Source organism: Zootoca vivipara, chromosome 16 (genome assembly GCF_965207765.1).
Source record: "Zootoca vivipara chromosome 16, rZooViv2.hap1.1, whole genome shotgun sequence".
Taxonomy (NCBI): domain Eukaryota; kingdom Metazoa; phylum Chordata; class Lepidosauria; order Squamata; family Lacertidae; genus Zootoca; species Zootoca vivipara.
The window spans coordinates 33,103,275-33,118,409 of NC_142599.1; the positions used below are offsets into that span (position 1 = coordinate 33,103,275).

The following is a 15,135-nucleotide window of genomic DNA, read 5'->3' on the forward strand; positions in this document are numbered from 1 at the left end:
GTGCTCCCAGTAAAGGTTTCCCCTCCCCCATCCCCATTAATCTGCGTCACTCCTACGTCAGGTAACCCGAGCTTGTTGCTGCTGCGCTCTCCATTCTATCACTCTCCAGGGAGAGAGGGGAAAACAGGGAAAGTGAACAACTGGCTTCGCAAATGGTGCAAACAGGAACGGTTTGGATTCTTAGATCACGGTCTGCAGTTTCTTGAAGACGGACTTCTGGCAAGTGATGGGCTGCACCTCACAAAGTTTGGGAGGAATGTTTTTGCCACAAAACTCAAAAACCTCATCAGGAGGGCTTTAAACTGACTTATGTGGGGGAGGGAGACAGTGGTCCGGAAGGTAGGAATTTGCTGCCAAGAAGTGTGGTGGAGTCTCCTTCTTTGGAGGTCTTTAAGCAGAGGCTTGACAGCCATATCTCAAGAATGCTTTGATGGTGTTTCCTGCTTGGCAGGGGGTTGGACTGGATGGCCCTTGTGCTCTCTTCCAACTCTATGATTCTATGACTCTCAGAGCCCGTCTAGTCCTAGGCAAAGGGGGGTCAGGAATGCTGTCCAAGGACACTGAATCTGCCAGCTGTCTTCTTCCTGGTGTTTCCTCTTCTAGCTGTTCCTCACCCAGTATTTCCCAGCTTTTCCCCTCTGGACTATGCCCTTCTACAAACCACTGTTCTAAATCAACACTGTCCTCCTGCCCTTGGGAAGGTTCAGGAAAAGGGGGCAGCAGCTCCCACCATTCCTCCTCAGTGCAGCCCCTGACAATTTTTGGGACAACGTGGAAAGGAGATGAGGCTCTGCCCAGACCTGGAATAGGAAGAATGGAGGCTAGGAGATGCCTGCTTACGGATTCCCCTGCCCCTTCCGCCAGCCCACCAAAAGGCATACATAAACTCTCTCCCTTTTTCCCAAGGCTATAAACAGACACTCGTTTATCAAGCATGAAATGTGATTTGAACCTTGCTAACGCAGATATATTTTCTGCATTCGTGTGGCTGACGGGGTCCGAGCGAGCAGAGAGAACGAGGATAGGACTTGCGTGCTCCTTCTTGGGTTTTGTGCCAGGGGTGGGGGTGGGAGGAGGAATTGGTTTAGTTTATAGCTGGGTTAAAAGCTTGGAGGCTGAATCAGCCCAGTACGGCCTGCCACCCGTTCTGTCTCGTTCACACATCACTAGCATTGCTTAAAAGAAAGAGGCCCCATTGGCAAAGGCACAAAAAAAGTTTATTTCCTTCCTGAGGATCTGTTTTCGTTACCATTGGGGGAGGCCATATTCCGTTAGCTGCCAAGTATCCCGTTTTTCACGGGAAACCCCCGGATTTTAATCGGTTTCCCGCTGTTCTCCCAAATAGAGAAAAATCCCGGAAATCCCCCAAATTTCCTACCTGCCAGGGAGCCTCCATTTTGGGTGCCACTCTTCCCATGTGTGGGCACCAGAAATCGGGCAGAGCAGCATCGGAAGTCACTTCTACGCATGCCTGGCGGCCATCTTGGTGGTGGTCGCATGGTGGCAGCCGTCACCAAGATGGCCGCCGCCATGCGGCCACCACCAAGATGGCCACCAAGCATGCGTAGAAGCGACTTCCGGTGCCGCTCTGCCCGATTTCCGGTGCCCACACATGGGTAGAGCGGCCCCGAAAGTTGCTTCTACGCAACTTCCGGTGCTGCGCCGCTGCTGCTCCCGCATTTTTCAGTGGGAGACTTGGCAGGTATGCATATTCCAAGGCCAATGGCTTTATTCTTGAAGCAGGGAGTGTCAGTTTACAATTCTTAGTACAGAAAGTATTGATCTGATGTGCAGAGATCTTTCTCATTCTAATTAATTCAAGAGGGTTCTGGAAGCTTCTGGAAGCTTCTCTGTGTGAGCTGGTTCTCTGGCTTGAACTGGTTCTCTTTTCTTTCTGTCAAGATCATGCTGACTATAAAAATAGGCCAGAAGAAGCCTGTGTTTCACTTTCTCTTTTCCTTCTGGTGTGATGTTCTGTATATAGTGTCAAGGTTCAGTCTTATTATAAATTATTGGAATTTTTAAGTTAAGTCTGCTGCAACTGGATTTCTTGTGGACAGTGCCAATCCTGAATGTATTGGATTTGTGACCATTATGCTCATTTGCCTTCAGTAGCAGTAAAGCTCTGCTGGATGAAATACAATTGCCTCTGGTCCATTTTCTGAGAATCCTGCAACGCGTTTAAGTTTTTACTCTGCTAACTACACATTGGAATCTGCTTTGGATCAGTACCGAGTAGAATTCCATGACATCCCTCCTTCTGTATTCAGAATTTTTGTACTTGTGCTATTTTACATACAGGTGAAACTCGGGAAATTAGAATATCGTCAAAAAGTGCATTTATTTCAGTAATGCAACTTACTATTTTTAATTCTTCTTTCAATTTTTACAAATGCTTTCTTTTGGAAATTCCACAGTAATAAAACAAATAATTACAATAATACAAAAATAAACAAAAACATACATCGCTATTACATTTCATTAATTACATTCCATTTATAATTGACCCGCCTAACGACAAATAATTACAATTACAACAAATAAAGGCTTGACATATCTTGCTTTGCATGTCATGCATCTATCTCATATATTGGTTTCACCTTTTAAGTTGCGTTACTGAAATAAAAGCACTTTTCGACGATATTCTAATTTTCCGAGTTTCACCTGTATGATGTTTCATACTGTTTCTTAAAGGAAGGCATTAATCCTCTTGTTTTGCGGGGAAGATTGCTTGCTCTTAGGATAAAGGACAACAAAAGAACATCGGACGCAAGGGAAACTTCCCCTTAGCTGAGCCAAACCACTGGCCCATCCAGCTCAGTATTACCAACTCTGACTGGCAGTGTCTTCCCATCATTTCAGCCAGGAGACATTCCTATCCCTTCTTGGGGACACCAGGGATTGAACTAGGAATGTATGAAGCTGGAGCTCTATACCTGAGCTCTGAGACCTTTCCCATCAACTTGGGTATTTTGAGTTTTCCAGAGAACTGAAAAGGAGGTTGGGAATAGTCTCCCATTAGAAGTGAATTATTTACTTATTCCCCACCCTTCTCCGTTCTACATGTGCTTTGGAGAGATTAGGTAGGTAGGTGAGATAGACAGGAGCTAGTCTTTGGGTTTGGAAAGAGTGTTCGTTGCACAGTGGTCAAGGATGATGGGAATCGTAGTCCAAAACATCTGGAGGGCCGAAGTTTGGGGATGCCTGTGCTAACCCATGGGAAGGCAAACTAAGGCCTGGGGGACAGATCAGGCCCAATCACCTTCTAAATCCAGCCCATGGACGGACCGGGAATCAGCGTGTTTTTACATGAGTAGAATGTGTCCTTTTATTTAAAATGCATCTCTGGGTTATTTGTGGGGCATACGAATTCATTCTTTTCCCCAAAAAATATAGTCCAGCCTACCACATGGTCTGAGGGACGGTGGACCGGCCCATGGCTGAAAAAGTTTCCAGACCCCTGTGCTAACCTGTTTAACAATCCCAGGCTAGAGGGGAGTGTAGAGATGATGTGGGATTCCTGACTCCCAGCAGCCCCAACCACCACGACCAGCGATGGGAGCTGGGAGCCCAGCAACATCCAAAAGGCCACAGGTTCTGAACTCTTTGTTTAAGACATAAAAGGCCTGTGGCACCACGAGGCCCAGACCCCCTCCGATGTCACAAACCTCCCACTCTATGCACCCCAGCAAGGGCGTACCCACCACGGGGCAAGTTAGGGCAGCTGCCCTACTCTAGAAGCCAGCTGCCCCCCCCCACAAGGGCGTACCCACTGCGGGGCAAGTGGGGGCCGCAGGCTGCCCCTCCCTAGAAGCAGGGCTGGTGGGCAGAGGCGGAGCACAGCCCGGCGGAGCGCGAGTTCGCCATTCCCGCCACGCTGCGCCGCGCCGCACCCTCCCTCCAGCTCCCCGCCGCGCCCTCAGGCAAGGCCAAGCACGGCGGGGAACCAGAGAGCGCGGCGCGGTGGGCGGGAACGCTGAACTCGCGCTCCGCTGGGCTGGGCTCCGCCTCCACCCACCCGCCCTGCTTCTAGGGAGGGGCACAGCCCGGCGGAGCGCGAGTTCGCCGTTCCCGCACAACGCGCCGCGCTCCCTGGTTCCCCGCCGTGCTTGGCCTTGCCTGAGGGCGCGGCGGGGAGCTGGAGGCAGGGTGCGGCGCGGCGCAGCGCGGCGGGAATGGCGAACTCGCGCTCCGCCGGGCTGTGCTCCGCCTCCGCCCACCAGCCCTGCTTCTAGGGAGGGGCACAGCCCGGCGGAGCGCGAGTTCGCCGTTCCCGCCCGCCACGCTGCGGCCACCCTCCAGCTCCCCGTCGCGCCCTCAGGCAAGGCCAAGCGCGGCGGGGAACCAGAGAGCGCAGCGCGGCGGGCAGGAACACCAAACTCGCGCTCCGCTGGGCTGGGCTGGGCTCTGTCTCCGCCCACCAGCCCTGCTTCTAGGGAGGGGCACAGCCCAGCGGAGCGCGAGTTCGCCTTTCCCGCCCGTCGCGCCACGCTCTCCCTCCAGCTCCCCGTCACGCCCTCAGGCAAAGCCATGCACGGCGGGGAACCAGGGAGCGCGGCAGGGGGGCCTTCCTGCCCTGGCGAACTCCTGCCTTGTTGCCCCCTTTCCTGGCGCAGCGGCGGCTGCACTATTGCCAGCGCCTCCCCAGCTTTCCTCTCTGTGACAAAGGCGCCCGCCTTTGGCCAGGGTCTTTTCAATTGGGCCATCGCGAGGCAGCGGGAGGAGCTTGGCTCCGTCATCTGCCCGCATGCAAAACCGTGCAGGGGTCGGCAGTTGCTGAGAACAGGGTCGCAAGGAGAGAGGGGCGTCTGCACGGTTCCAGATCTCTCTTTCTCTCTCTCTCTCAATCTCTCAATCTCCCAGCTGGAGGGAGGTCGCGCCACGGTGCGTTCTGTCGGGCTGTGCTCCGCCTCTGCCCATCAGCCCGGCGCCTCTGACTGCACTTTCCCTGCCCACTTTGTGGCCCCTCCCCTTCTGTGCCTTGGCCCCTCCCCTTGCCCCCCCAGTTTTGATCCTGGGTACGCCCATGCACCCCAGGCTTTGGAAAACTGAGTGGGAGGTGTCTCTCTACTTCTTGGGAAACACTGACAGGGAAAGCGTTCACAATACAGTCATACCTTGGTTTAAGTACACTTCGGTTTGAGTACTATCAGTTTAAGTACTCCGCGGACCCGTCTGGAATGGATTAATCCGCTTTCCATTACTTTCAATGGGAAACTTCGCTTCAGTTTATGAACGCTTCAGTTTAAGCACTCTGCAGACCCGTCTGGAACGGATTAATCTACTTTCCATTACTTTCAATAGGAAAGTTCGCTTCAGGTTAAGTACAGACTTCCGGAACCAATTGTATACTTAAACCGAGGTACCACTGTACACAGGGGGCAACACCAACACCAGCCCTCCTTCTGTCCCTCTGCACTCCCACCCTAGCCCGAAATCCCATGAAAGAAAGCCAGGAAGCCGATGGGTTTCTAGAAAAAGGGAAAAAAAACTGATTTATTGTATGAAAACATCTGAGATAGGAGGAGGAGGAGATCAGCCCCGTGAGGTGGGCATGGCAAAGCCCTCTATGGAATGAATGGCAACTCAAATAGCAAAGAAAGGGCTGGCTTAGGTGTTTTTTATAGCCAGTGCAGGGTTTTGAGACGTTGCTGAACTACAACTCCCATCATCCCTTGGGCATGCTTGCTGGGGCTGCTGGGAGACAGGAACGTCGTTCAAATCCAACTTCCACCAGCCGCGCTCGCGGGTGGGAGCTGTCGTTCGGCAACGCCGTTCGGGTCAAAGGTGTGCCCCCCCCCGGCACCTGCCTAATGGCATTTTTATGCAGTCGATGCTGGTCTTCCTCAGAGTAGACCCGCTGGAAGTAATGGGCATGGCTAGCTTGGGTCCAGTAATGTTAACAGGTCTGCTCTCTGGGTCATACCTGCCAAGTTCCTCTCTGAAAAATAAGGGACCGGACCGAAATTAGCATACCGGAAGTAGCGCGACAGCCATTTTGGAACTGGGCGGAGCATGCTCAGAAGTGACTTTTGATGCTGCTGTGCCCAGTTCCAAAATGGCTGCCGCACCAGAAGTCGCGCTGCAGCCATTTTGGAACTGGGCAGAGCAGCATCAAAAGTCGCTTCTGAGCATGCTCCGCCCAGTTCCAAAATGGCCGCCGCGGCAGAATAAACCGGGGGGAAACAAAAAAATCCGGTTTTTCAGCTGGGGACAGCTGGAAAAACGGGGGTTTCCCGGGGAAAACGGGAGACTTGGCAGCTATGCTCCGGGTAAAACAGAGAGTGTTAAACCTATCCAACACCAGCTGCAGAGAAAACACCCTGTTCAGTTCCTGGTTCATACAGGCCTTCCCACAGAGCTGGCAGACCCATCCCCAGGACTCCTGCAGCAACCAATTCACGATCTCCCCTTCTCCCTGCTAACGCCAACCCATCTCACGGGCGCAGAATATTTATTGCTGGGCGGGGGGTGCTGCCGCTGCCTCCATGGGCCGCTCCCAGAGGTAGGTCTGGATGGAGTCGGCGGTCGACACGGCCTCGATGTGGCCCACGCCTGGGTCGGAGATGACAAACGGGACGTCCTTGTGGGACCTGAGGAAGAGGGTGAGACAGGGAACGATTTAGAAAGATAGGCAGGCGGCGGGCTGAGGGGGAATTCTGGTCCAGGAATAGTTCTGGAGAAATCCAGGGAAAAGCTGCTCCTTTCCTCAGCCCACAAGAAAAGGGCAACCGAAACGAGCTCAAAAAAGACAAGGCAGCGGAGAGGAAGGCATTGGAGAAAAGGTTCCGGCATTGCAGGGGCTGGACTAGATGACCCTTGGGTTCCATATCCAACTCTACAATTCTATGATTCCCGCAAGGTGCCTTTAACTCCACAGAATCACACGAGGCTGAAGGAACGGCAGGGGGCAACCAGAACGATCAAGGGCACAGAACAACTTGCCCAAGAGGAGCAAGGTTACAGAATTTGGGGCTTTATAGTTTAAGGGAAAGGCGAGCGAGCAAGATAGAAATTTGTATTTTTGCATGACGTGGAGATAGTAGTTAGTGAAGAGGTTTTTTCCCCCCTTTCTTAGAATCCGAGTCATGGAATTGTAATGCAGGAACCTTTTCACCAATGCAGGGCTTGAACCCGCCACCCCGAGAATAATCTTGTAGCGCTAGAACTGGAGGGGGCTGAATGTTGGAAGATCCAGGCCAGATAAAAGAAAGGAACTTCTTTATGCTGCGCTTGGTTAAACTCTGGAACTCCCATCCACAGGAGGCAGCGAGGGCCACTAACCTAGATCGCTTTAAAAGAGGACTTGACAAGTTCGTGGGGCGAATCAATGGCCAGTAGCCACGATGGCTATGCTTTGCCTCCATCCACTATTGGAGGCAGCCATGTTTCTGAATACCACTTGCTGGAAACCACAGGAGGGGAGAGTAGCTCTTGTGTGAAAATCCTGCTTGCTGGTTTCCCACTGAGGATCTGATGGCCCACTGAGAAGGTGACCTTTCAGGTGTTCGTCTTATTTTCTTCTGACAGCCGTTCAGCGGCAGCACGGAGGCCACCTGGCTCCCACTCACCTGTTCAAGACAACAACAGCCGCTGAGCCATCTGGACGCAAGAAGGCCGAATATTCCAAGTCGGTCCACTTGCTCCTCTGAATCTCAATCCTCTGGGTTCCCTCCGGGAGGAACTTGCTGCATTAGCATAGTAAAGAAGCAGGGGGAAAGGGGAATGTGGTTTAATAATAATAATAATAATAATAATAATAATAATAATAATAATAAATTATTTATACCCCGCTCATCCGGCTCAGTTTCCCCAGCCACTCTGGGTGGCTTCCTTCACAATATTAAAATACAATAATCTATTAAACATTAAAAGCTTCCCTAAACAGGACTGCCTTCAGACGTCTTCTAAAAGTCTGGTAGTTGTTTTTCTCTTTGACATCTGATGGGAGGGCGCCGCTACCGAGAAGACCCTCTGCCTGGTTCCCTGTAACTTGGCTTCTCTCAGCGAGAGAACCACCAGAAGGCCCTCGGAGCTGGACCTCAGTGTCCGGGCAGAACAATGGAGGTGGAGACGCTCCTTCAGGTATACTGGACCGAGGCCGTTTAGGGCTTGAAAGGTCAGCACCAACACTTTGACTTGTGCTCGGAAACGTATTGGGAGCCAATGTAGGTCTTTCAAGACCGGTGTTATGTGGTCTTGGCGGCCGCTCCCAGTCACCAGTCTAGCTGCCGCATTCTGGATTAATTGTAGTTTCCGGGTCACCTTCAAAGGTAGCCCCACGTAGAGCGCATTGCAGTAGTCCAAGCAAGATATAACTAGAGCATGCACCACTCTGGCGAGACAGTCTGCGGGCAGGGAGGGTCTCAGCCTGTGTACCTGATATTAGATCTAAGTAGCTCAAGACCAGCCCTGCTGCTGCAGAGTGAGGGTCTATTAGTCCCATCTCAACACAACCAAGGGGGTTATTCTGAGGTGGTTTGGAGGAGGGGGAGCTGGGACTGAGAGTGTTTATCTGTTTGGTTGTTTATTAAATTTGTATCCCGTACCTTCCTTCCTCTCAGAAGAGCCCAGGGCAGCAAATATCAAATATTTAAAAACATTATGGTTTAAAATAATAATGGTGTTTTTTTTGGGGGGGGGGGGAAACTTCCAAAAAAACATACTTACAACATCTAAAACGTTTTTATTTATTTACTGAAATTATATACCGCCCTATACCCGGAGGTCTCACGGTGGTTCACATAAACGATAACAATATATAAAATCAAAGTAAAAGCAATAACCTGATAACACGACACACACACACACACCCAAAAAGAGCTGCATTTTAAAAAGGTACAGGATGTCGATCAGGTCAACCAAAGGCCTGGTTAAAAAGGAATGTTTTTGCCTGACGCCTAAAGGTGTGTAATGAAGGCGCCAGGTGAACTTCCCTGGGGAGAGCGTTCCACAGACGGGGAGCCACTGCAGAGAAGGCCCCGTTCTCGTGTTGCCACCCTCTGGAGCAACCACATTCTCTCATGGTTTTTTAATTTAACCCTTGCCTTGGCCCATACCTATCAGCCATCTAATGCCCGGGTGAATGGGAGCATTTTTTTTAAAAAAAATCCGCCTGCAACCCAGCAGCACGAGCGACAGGCGCACGTGTGCCACAAACGAGGAGCCACCACCGAGAAGGCCCTGTCATCCATCAAAGCCAAGCAGGCCGCAGCCTGAGGCGGCGCCACCCACAGGGCCTCCCCATTTTAGGACTCAATATGGTTGGCACGGGGGGGGGGGTCATGTGTGGAGGGTCCTGCCGTCTCACCTGAAGTGTGCCATGTGATAAAACATGGGTTGTTTGTAAAACACATCGTTGGCTGCGTCTACAATGACAGGACTGTCGACATAATTTTTGCTCCAGTTGGGACCCCCTTCCATGTCCAGGACAAGGTTCCAGTCCGTCCAGCCTGTGACGTAGTTATTGAGATTCTGCAAGAAGGCAGAGAAGGACACTTGATTTGTTTATTCATCTTATTTATTACACATTTTTAATGTACTGCTAGGTTGATCAGATTTTATGCACCGGCTGCATAGAAGTACAGTGGAACCTCGGTTTACGAACACCTCGGTTTACGAATTTTCAGTTTACGAACGCCGCGGACCCATCTGGAACGGATTAATTCACTTTCCATTACTTTTAATGGGAAAGGTCGCTTCAGTTTATAAACGCTTCAGTTTATGAACAGACTTCCAGAACCAATTGTGTTCATAAACCGAGGTACCACTGTACTTTTCAAACTAAGGAAGGAAACCAATATATCTTAGTCACACATGCCTCTTAATAGGCTTAATTTATTCATTAATTCAGTTTTTGGCCTTTCCTTTCCTCCCAAAGCCACCTGAGAGCAGCAAACAAGAAATGATTAAACAATTGGAGAAAGAAATCTTAAAAACATCTTGGATTTGTATCTCTACTGAAAAGGCTCCTTGAAAGAGGAAGGTATTTAGTAGGAACCACTAAGGCAATAGAGATGGAGCCTAATATTTAACGGGAGGAAATTCCTAAGCAGTTGTAAGAAACCGATATTTTAGTGTTGAAACTGGGAAAATTAGAATATCGTCAAAAAGTGCATTTATTTCAGTAATGCAACTTATTATTTTTTCTTTTTCTTTTAATTTTTACAAATGCTTTCTTTTGGAAATTCCACAGTAATAAAACAAATAGTTAGAATAATACAAAAATAAACATCGCTATTACATTTCATTAATTCCATTCCATTTATAATTGACCCGCCTAATGACAAATAATGACAATTACAACAAATAAAGGTTTGACATATCTTGCTTTGCATGTCATGAATCTATCTCATATATTGGTTTCACCTTTTAAGTTGCGTTACTGAAATAAATGCACTTTTCGACGATATTCTAATTTTCCGAGTTTCACCTGTAAATGTCAGTTTGCATTTCTTAGTAATGAAAGTATTGATCGGATGTGTAGAGATCTTTCCTATTCTAATTAATTCAAGAGGGTTCTGGAAGCTTCTGGAAGCTTCTCTGTGTGAAAGAAACAAGCAGAAGGTTCATGATGTTTGGGTTATTCCTTCAGAGAAGCTGAGTACAGCTGGCTTGAACTGGTTCTCTTTTCTTTCTGTCAAGATCATGCTGACTATAAAAATAGGCCAGAAGGAGCCTGTGTTTCACTTTCTCGTTCTATCTCTTTTCCTTCTGGTGTGATGTTCTGCATATAGCGTCAAAGTTCCGTTTTATTATAAATTATTGGAATTTTTAAGTTAAGTCTGCTGCAACTGGATTTCTTACGGACAGTGCCAATCCTGAATGTATTGGATTTGTGACCATTATGCTCATTTGCCTTCAGTAGCAGTAAAGCTCTGCTGGATGAAATACAATTGCCTCTGGTCTATTTTGGGGGGAATCCTGCTCTGGATCAATATTGAGTAGAATTCAATGACACTAAACTTTGGAACTCCCTGCAAATTGACTGCCAATAGGTAGGCACCTTCACCGTACTCTTTTGGGTGCTGGCTGAAAACGTCTTTGTCTAGGCAAACCCAACCCAGACACATAGAAATTTACAGGTGTTTTATTTCTTTTTAGCTGGTTTTAATGATCTTTAGAATATTTTAAAATGCAGGCAGTGACAGATTTGTGCAGGGGTTACCTTCTGAGACATCGGCGCACTTACAGTACATGAAATCGCGTACAATCTGAACACCCGTCGAGAAAACACCCCATCCCACCCCTTTCCGTGACGTTTTTGGATCACTTCCGAGCGGCACAATGTGCAGTCGTGAACATATCAGACGTACCTAAAACAGTTGCTGCCTGCACTCATTTTTAACTGGGTTTTTAATCTATCGCTTTCCTCTTTCGTTTTGTATTTATCGTTAACTGCGGAGAGGTTTCCTTCAAGTTGATATATAAATTTTGTTCAAACAAACAAGCAAATGCCGGACTCTGAAATTCTACTAAACTTTCATTATTATTATTTTTTAAAAGCCATTGCCGCTCGAGCTCCTACCGCAAGGATGCTGTGGCTGTACTTGCTGCCGCGGTCCCACTCCCCCAACACCACACGGGGCTCCCAAAAATACGATCCTGTAGAGGCCTCGGTGGAGATGAGATAATACTTGGGGAAAAGGTGGTGAGTGATGGAGAGAGTCAAGTCGATGGGGGCCAAGAAATCTAAATACCAGTGGATGCCGATCCCATTGATGTAACTGGCCGCCACAGGGTCCTTGAGAACCTAGAAGTACACAAGGGATAATAAAATAATAATAATAATAATAATAATAATAATAATTGATTATTTATACCCCGCACATCTGGCTGGGTTTCCCCAGCCACTCTGGGTGGCTTCCAACAGAAAAATAAAATAATCGATTAAACATTAAAAGCCTCCCTAAACAGGGCTGCCTTCAGGTGTCCTCTAAAAGTCTGGTAGTTATTTTTCTTTTTGACATCTAGTGGGAGGGCGTTCCACAGGGTGGGTGCCACTACCGAGAAGGCCCTCTGCCTGGTTCTTCTGCCTGACAGAATTGTCAAGCTTACAGAGCTTCATATTCTATGTTTGGCCTTTCCACCTGTTAACGGAAAATCTGCATAGCTGTCAACTTTCGGATTTGAAAATAAGGGATCAGCAGCAGCCTCATCTGTCCCGGGGACAGTCTATGGTATATCTAACAATCCAGGATAGCAGCGGGAAACGGCGCTGGAATAAGGGAATTTCCAGCAAAAAAGGGGAAGGCTGACAGCTGCGGCTTGGAATAAGCGAGTTTCCCGCAAAAAAGGGAGGGTTGACAGCTATGAAAATCTGAGGGCTCCCTTGGGCAAAACAAGACTCCAGCCAAGAATATCAGAGCAAAACAGCAGCCAGTAGGCTTGGCCTTTGTTAAAAGAAGACTGTCGCGCGACAGGACCCCACCCGCAATGAGGTGAAGCAAGATGGAGTCCAGAACAAAAGAGAATCTCTACTTTTATCAGCTTTCCCATCACCAAGAAACACCCACAAAACACGTCATCCCTACATCATAACTATGTCACTAACACATCATGAAAGGGGAGGGGTTGAGGTAGTAACTTGAGGACTTTGACACCTATCCTGGTCCTCCTCTCACCCCTCCCAGGTGTGAATTCCTGAGCACAAAGAGAAGTTCATAGTTTCCTGAGGGTTGATTGCTGTCCTTTGTTTAAGGCCGGGTTTAATCCATTCCTGGAGGAGTCTTCTATTGTGGCACCATTGATGGGGAAATGTCCAGTTGGCAGAGCCTCCCAAGGATAGTCATGTGGAAATGTGTGTGTGTGTGTGTGTGTGTGTGTGTGTGTGTGTGTGATTCAGTGGGGTGGGGGAAATTCCTACAACACACCCCACACCGGCATGTTTCTAGACCTCATGGAGGAGAGTGAAGATGACAGCTACAAATCCCCAAAGCAAACTCAAGGCTAGCTGGTTTCAGTGGGCCTTATCTTAAGGATGCGCACATTTGAGACTCTGCAAGGTAGCAGCGAGGGGTGGGAGGGGAAGCCTAATTCCTTGTCCTGGATTATGAAGAAGGGAATTTAGCAATTGCTCCCCACAGGTGTGGGTAACCTGTGGGTATCCCTCCCCTCCCCTTGAGGCAATCAGTTCAGACCTCAGGCCAGAGCCATCGGTCCTTCCTCCGGCTGCTCTGATTGGGAGAAAGAGAATGGCGAACTGGATAGATATTTAGCCTGGTCCTTCCTGGTTTATTTGTATCATATAACAACAATTTATTGCTCTGGACTTTCAGGGTGCTTTGGGCAAAGCCATGACTGTCAAAATGGCCTCCTGGGGCTTTAAATGCATGGTGCCGACTTGGCCTTTAGCAAAATAAATAGGAAAACAGGGGTTTGGGTTCCACCGGTCCAAGGCGGCCCACTCACCACTTCGGCCCAGTATGGCAGCATCACCCTTTGGTCATCCAGAATGATCAGCTCAATGCCCTTGTAAGAGCTGTTGGCCAAGGCAGGACCCAGATCTTGGGCGATGAAGTCCCTCTGGTGCTCGGGGGAGAAGCCCAGGCACTGGAAGGGGTAAAAGATGATGTCGCCAGCCGTTGGCTCGTTCCCAGCCGTCACAGCCCAGAAAGTCAAGTTATGCTTGGCGTATTCGTCTAAGAACCTGCAGAGGGGAATGGCAACGAAAGTTAGCAAGAACAGCGAGCCAAGATGTTGCTGAGGAGATTTCCCCCTCAGATGACTTCCTGAGATTTTTCTTTTAAGAAACTAAACTCTTTTGTCCTCCCAGAATCTTCCCATTTTCAGCTTCATGGAATGTCCACAGGTTCTCGTTTTATGAGAGCGATACAATAATTTTGTCTATCCGCTCTCTCTCGGCCAAGCGTAACTTTCATAAACACCCACCATTTCATCTCATCCCGCCTTTTCTCCAAGAGAGAAAGTCGCTCCCTCCCCTTGATGATTTCTCAACCTTTCTCAGCTCTACGATATCCCTTTTCTCCCCCGAGGAAGAAGAAGGCCCCTTGGTGCTGAATTGTCGCCATTTTTCTCCCAGGAGCCTTTGCTGCACTAGCTGTGGGCTTTGTTAGTGTGCCTAACTGTTATGTACTGAGCTGAATCCTAGAACAATAGGATTCAGAATCAGTGGGAGCTACCCAATCCAACTCCAGGCGGAAGTGAATCCGCAACCTGATTGGCCTGCTGGAGCAGCCAATCAGGCGGCTGGCAGAAGTGAATCTGCTACCTGATTGGCCTGTAGGAGCAGCCAATCAGGCTGCAGGCAGAAGTCAATCCACAATATAATTGGCCCACAGGTGTAGCCCTGAAGTAGCCAATCACGCAAGGCCCATTGTGTAAATAATGTATATAAGCAGATGGTTTTGGGAAAAGAGCCATTCGTCTTCTCTTCTTCTCCTTGATGAATATGAGCTGAATAAAGAGCATGAAATTCACTCTCGACTCCGAGTATATTTCACTGGCGACGAGGATGGGATCCTGCTGAGCTGACCGCCACCACGCACTGCACCGCAGCACCGCCACCTGCTGCACCGCTGCATCGCACCGTGCATCCAGGCTTCAGCTCCAGGACCCAAGGAACCCAGAATGGCAACCGACAGCAGCTTCTTGCCATTCAAACCAGCATCAGGAGACTGGGAAGGGTACGCCGCCCGTTTCAACTTCCTCCTGCAAGCGAAAGAAGTCACCAACGATGCCATGAAGAGGGCGACATTCTTCAGCGTCTGTGGAGAGGAGACGTTTGAAATCGCCCGGGCTCTCCTTGCACCTAGAGATGTCGCTACCGTCTCTTACAAAACAATAATGGAACGGCTGAAGGAGCACTTTTCACCACAGCCCTCGGTGGTAGCTTGCCGAAATGCCTTCTACGCAAAGCGGCAAGCCCCAGGGGAAACCATAACTGGGTTTGTGACCTCCCTCCGCCAAGCCGCCCGGTTATGCAACTTCTCAGAGTTGGAGAACATGCTTCGTGACCGCCTCGTCGGTGGCCTGAGGGACGAGATGTTGCAACGACGCCTCTACGCCAAAAAAGACCTCACGTTCCAGATTGCTCTGGAGGAAGCCCTGGCAACCGAAGCCGCCGAGAGGTCAACGCAAGAGGCACGACCGGCCCCGCCATCCCAACCGAGGGTC

The 15,135-nt window shown here is 49.4% G+C and overlaps 1 protein-coding gene across 3 annotated transcripts in view; it reads right to left on the reverse strand.

The window, feature by feature from the left end:
• Positions 1–5,025: 5,025 nt before the first annotated feature.
• The window catches only part of LOC118076292 (lysosomal acid glucosylceramidase), a 30,687-nt gene continuing 20,577 nt past the window's right edge, over positions 5,026–15,135 (reverse strand). For 2 of the 3 annotated variants that reach the window (XM_088659299.1, XM_088659298.1), the window contains exons 7-11: positions 13,411–13,648; positions 11,528–11,752; positions 9,311–9,474; positions 7,572–7,688; positions 5,026–6,593 (exon numbers count right to left, since the gene is read on the reverse strand). In XM_088659299.1, the coding sequence (XP_088515425.1) occupies positions 6,455–6,593; positions 7,572–7,688; positions 9,311–9,474; positions 11,528–11,752; positions 13,411–13,648 (883 nt within the window). In that variant the 3' untranslated portion in view covers positions 5,026–6,454. The remainder of the gene's footprint in view (positions 6,594–7,571; positions 7,689–9,310; positions 9,475–11,527; positions 11,753–13,410; positions 13,649–15,135) is intronic. The other variant, XM_035098941.3, reaches the window with a different exon arrangement.